General features: G+C 41.9%; 1 protein-coding gene across 1 annotated transcript in view; it reads right to left on the bottom strand.

Annotated features, from left to right (window-relative positions):
• The window catches only part of MALT1 (MALT1 paracaspase), a 32,272-nt gene extending 32,044 nt beyond the window's left edge, over positions 1-228 (bottom strand). The window contains exon 1 of the mRNA XM_026865869.1: positions 185-228. Coding sequence (XP_026721670.1) covers positions 185-228 — 44 coding nt within the window. The remainder of the gene's footprint in view (positions 1-184) is intronic.
• Positions 229-5,515: the final 5,287 nt, after the last annotated feature.

Consider the following 5,515-nt stretch of genomic DNA (forward strand, 5'->3'; position numbering starts at 1 on the left):
GCTCGGGCGCGGGGCAGTTCGGTGCCGGGCTCTGAGGGCCAGAGCTGCTGCCAGGGCCGGCGGCTGGCGCGGCCGAGCCCGACACGGCCAGGGAGCCCGGAGCGACTCTGCGGGCAGTGCTCTCGCTTTGAGGAGAAACAGCTTTGTCTAAGCACAGCCGGGGACACCTCTGACACAGACTTACCCTGCAGTGTGCTGCCAGTTCCCAGACAAGTGCGTGCCCAGCATAAGGGCGAGATGCCTTACGTGTCTTAGCGAGGGCGAGGAGGTAAGCTCGGGGAGGCTCCCGAGGAGAGACGCCTCCACCACTGCTGCTGGGGGACAGGTGAGCGTAGAAAGTCTCATCTCTCTGGAAGTACAGCTTGCTCAAAGTGGACTGAAAGTCCCTTAGAAAGTAGCTTTGCTAACTTCATAAGTCAGAGGTCAAGCATTCAAATGCGGATGTCTGCATTTCTGAGGTCTTTTTGACTGCAGGCTTGCCTTGCCTTCCCCGTGAGCGAGCTGGAAGTCAAGCAATCGCAGTACACAGCATGGAGACCACACTATCGAGCGTTGCTGTTCAGTAGCATCTGCTGTCTGTGGGCTGAGCTGCACAAGTCAGAACAGGCCTCACACCCTCCTGCAGAGCAGGTAGCAGCTCTCCTGACTTACGCGAAGTCCCGACTCTCTGATAAACAAGCCATTTAGTTAGACTTGAAGAATGGAGTGTTTTTTTCTTGTGTCATTAACCAATAGTTAATTTATCCCAATTTAGGTGCTAAACCAATCTGCATGGCTAAATGGATACAGGTAAGGCAGTGAATTTGAATTCCTGATGACTTAGTTATCCACAGCTGTGTATGACTGAGCTGCTGGAAAATCAGGCAGGTGCCTTTTGTGGCCTGTACTTGCTGGCTGTCTGCCTACAATGCTGAACAGTTAAATTACCTTGGGTTGAATGTGGTTTTAAATCCTGGGCTCTCATTTTTTTGGGATTGACTATTGGCTATTATATAAAACATGTATCCCCCTGCCGCTGTGCCTGAGTGAGGGCGGTGGTAGGTGCTATGTTTATGTGGAACACACCTGTTTCCTATCTCAGCCTAGTTAAAACTGCCAGCAAGAAGTACTTAGTATGGTAGTATCTCATAACCAGTTTTAGCTGTGCTTTCTACAGAATGCTTAAGAAAAAACTTGGCCCAGAGCTTGCTTTTCGGCTTTTTCTAGATCCCTTGAGCCTGTAGCAGTTTGTGCAATTTATTCAAGTTTATCTGGCATAAGACTTTGCTTCTTAGGTAACAGGAGTGGAAATACTTTATTACTTGAGGACTCACTTGTTTGCCTTTGAGGAATGTGAACCCTTAGGTGAATTTTTATGTAGTGATTGTTAAAAGCTTACTGTCTGCTGCTAGTTTCCTCGGCCTACTTGTTAGGGATTGCAGATTTTCTCATGAGGAGCAGAACTTTTTGTGCTTGACTTTCAAGCAAGTAAGAAATTGCCAATGTGCCTAGTGAAGCAGTTAAGCAGCCTTAAGCATGTGCTTAAAAATATAACCCAGTGCTTTATTATGAAAAGCTAAGGCCAACACTTCCTCTCAGGGCCTGAGGAAATTCCTGTGGACTTGTATGGAAGTAGGATGTACCCTCTCACCACTGCCAACTGCCTCTCACTCTCTCTGGCTGAGGTTTTCCCGGGAAGAGCCATCTGCTGCATGTAATGAAATAGTCTCTCTTAAAAGTCAAACTGTTCTGTGATCAGATTTGCTATACTAAGGTCACACTAGCAAAACAACACTGAAGCTTTCAGCTAGCTTCTCAGCTTTGAAGCAACATGCACAAATTAAATGTCCTTTGTTTTGCAACACAGAGTCACAGCACAGGCCTGACCCCCTTCTAGAACTTGAAGAAAGAGCACACAAGGTAAGTGTGCATTTATGGTTTGAAAGTCAAATTGTTTATACTTTTAAAATTACTTATCTACTTTTGTGTGGAAATAGAATGCATATCATAAAAGTTAAATAAACAAAGAAGAGCCAAGTTATTTTATTCTTAATGCACTACATGAATATAGTGGCTTATACTGTTACTGGATAGGAAATATGATTTGTTATTTGCTTCTGTTACTAATTTTTGCTTATCTATATAGTTCGTTTTTTTTTTTAAAAAAAAAACATGTTGAATTTAGAACTCTGCTAAATGTTTCTGAAGTTACACTCTGGTACTATTTCCACTGAGTTTTAAAAAGCAAGACAACCAAAATTGCAAATATCGCATGAAAGCAAGCTTCCTTCTCTAAAGAATATGTAAGTGATACTAAGTATCCCGAAATACACATTTTAGTCTGTCTAAATATATATTGCATGGCCTAATACTCATTAGGTAAAATTTTCCTCCATTCCTGAGAAAAAATCTGGTCACTTGGTAGCATGTAGATGATTATAAGGCTGCATGAATTGCTGTGTCAGATGCTTGACAAATGTTAAAAATAGACTAAGACATATCAGTGTGAAGAGTTGTCCTGTGATTGCTTATTTTAATTAGTCTATATTAAGGTCTTTGTTAGAGATACACAGAGCCAGTCATTTATTCTTCTTGCATTTAGCCAGTGAGTTATAGCTGTGGTGTTTTCTCTAGATTGCAGTGCTGTTTACAGCGGGTAGTACACTAATATAAAAGTCGTTAAAAAGCCTTGGATGTTGGAAGCTGAAGAAACACAATATATCACAGTGTATTTGGCAAGGACATATTTTTCAGACCACTGCTTTTTGAACAGCTAAAACTTCGCTGATGTTTTCCTTATCCAAACCTCGTTAATACAATAGGTATATGGTAATTGGTTTAGATAATACAGTACTTGGCTAGTTTGATTTCTGACATTACACGCTCGTTGACAAGAATGCTGCTTTAAATGTTTGATTTGATTGCAGTGTCTTGAAGGATTTATAGAAGAATAGTACGTTTATAGTTTGTTCCAGCATTAGGGATTTCTTACAGAACTGAGGCAGAACTGCTGAGAAATACAGCAACAAATGGGAAATTCAGTCATTGTAAATCCTTGCATGCATGGGTTCTCACTGCTCTTACTCCATCAAATGTGAGCCTCTGTAGGGAGCAAACGGCTGTATAAATACTCTAGCCCTGTTGTGAATAGAATCACAAAGTTATAACTGAATCCTAGAATTCCAGTTTCTGTTGTCTTGGAGATTTTAACTTTTATAAGGAAACATTTGAGAACGTAGGCATGATCACAACACTTGCAAAGTTTTTTATGGCTGTCTGGCACTATCACTTTGGAAAGCTTGTATGGACTAGAGTAGAGGAAAGTGGATCAGAAATTTCATGTGGAGTTTGGTTCTGTCAGTACTGCATGAAAGAAAAAAGATTCACAGAAACATTCCAATATCGACGCAACTTTTAAAAGAAAATTTTTATTAAAAGCTTTGATTCCTGTTAAAGTGTAAGAAGAGAACTTGAAAATAAGCATTTAAATCTGACAAAACACGCATGGCAACCTTTTTGGAAAAGTTGTTGTGTGTTTCTATTCGTAAATATAAATTGTGTGTATTTCCATACGGTGATATAATACCCAATTTAAGAAATCAATTGTTGTGTAATGTCTGTCATTGCATAACAGGAAGAGCCTATGGGGGTTTTTTTTGTTTGTTTGCTTGTTTTGAAAGAAGAAAAATGCTAAACTTACAGGATTTTCTACAAAAGAAAAAATTTCTGTTGAGAAATGGCCTGTACATGTAAATGAAAAAATGTGTGTATTCCCGAACACAAACCAGGTGTCCGGCTGGGAAGGGGAGTGGGTGTTCATTTCTTAGAGGAGCATTGCAGCTATACAAACTATGCAGACTCTGTGAGAAAGAGAAGATATATTTGAGAAATGTTTCTGGAGAGAATGGAAGGGGAATTAGCATTAACCTTAGAACGTAACTGCATTTAAGCCAGATTGTGAGGTTTCAGGGATGGCTGCATGGCAGGACGTGCATTATACGTACGGTGCCATAGCTGGTCATTCTGGAAAGGATCTGTGAGGTTGAGTGATTAGGCCTGTGACGCCTTTGCATCTCTGCAAACCCAAAGTCAGAGTCGTAAAAACACAAGCTTTTTAGCAGGAGTATTTCATTTTAAACTACATTTGCTGCTGCAAGTTATTTGCTATGCAAGCCATTGCAGTAAATGTTACTCTTTCAGTTCCATAGACGTGTGCTGGGAATTGCTGGGGCTTTCTGTCTGTGGTATGTGGCTTTTCATGCCTAATCGTAAGCAGTACAGTCATACTTATTGACAGAAATGCATATAGAGGCCTGTTTCCCTGAGCACTGCAGAAGTCAGTAATCACCTACACAAACCTTCTTGTGGCCAGCACTTCACCCCAGGCTTTTCCCTTTGTGTCTGGACCAAATCACCTTTGTGTTCCTCAGCACAGCCTCAGTATCTGACCGTGCAGAGCGAGGCTGCAGCAGGACAGCGGGATCTCCCCCATCCCTGGGTTTCCTCTCTGTGCCCAATGCAGCGAGGGAGGAGCAGTGTGGTCAGTCCAGCGTGGTGGCACCGCGAGGCCGGGGCATGGACGCGCACCAGGCCGTGGTGCGTTCTGCCTGGTCCCACCTTTTGATCACCACCCCTTTTAGATTTTTCTTGGCATCATGTGGTTAGTGGAGATTCCTGTCTGCTTTTTTTGTTGGTTCTGTTCTGCTTTTGCTGCTTTCTCTCCTTTCAATCAGTACAATATTTATAACATCCTGCTGTCCATACCAGCCAGCTTTCTGGTTGGATCTGCACAGTGTATGACCATTTCTGTTCATCATAAAGAAAGGTTTTGTGGTTATTAGTGTTTTGGAGATTTTTTGTCTTAAATGAAGTCTGATTATATCCACCAGCTTTCTTTGTGGTTAAGCTACCTGTCAGTATAGCATCTCTATAAAGGGATGGATGAAAATGTATACAGTATGCACAGGCAAGTGGAGAGGAGAAGGAGCTCTTGATAAATCTAAAGTTTAGTAGGATAGTCTAGGGGTTAAGAATTTTTTTTCAAAAGGGGAAATCCAGATCCCAGTGTTTGGCCTATGGAGTGGAAGCGATAGTAGGAAACTCTGCTGGCATTTGGGGACGTTGTTGTCTCAGACCAAGTATCTCCAAATAAACAGCGAAGCACAGAAGAGAATACTCCACTGACTTTCTGAACGAAATCAGTCTGATGGAGAAGTGTTAAAAGGATAGATGAGCAAACTGCATTATACATGCAGCCGCATCCTCCTCATATACACACGTGTACAAAGGAGAAGGATTGTGCTTTTTCCATGTAGATTTGTGCACAGAAGTTCCATGAAAGTTAATCCTTGACCATGTAAGCAAAAGGGATCTGTTTTGTGTAGCCCCCGAAGTGTGGACAGTGGCAGATAAGTCACTGAAGACATGGTCTGTGTGACTGAAGGCTATTACAAACACGTTATGTAGCTACCCATTTTTCTTGCATTTTCAGGTATCCCAGGCCCAGTGTCAACTTGGTCTAAAGAGACCAAAATAT

Source organism: Athene cunicularia, assembly GCF_003259725.1.
Source record: "Athene cunicularia isolate RWA chromosome Z unlocalized genomic scaffold, athCun1 chrZ_part1, whole genome shotgun sequence".
NCBI classification, from domain to species: Eukaryota; Metazoa; Chordata; class Aves; order Strigiformes; family Strigidae; genus Athene; species Athene cunicularia.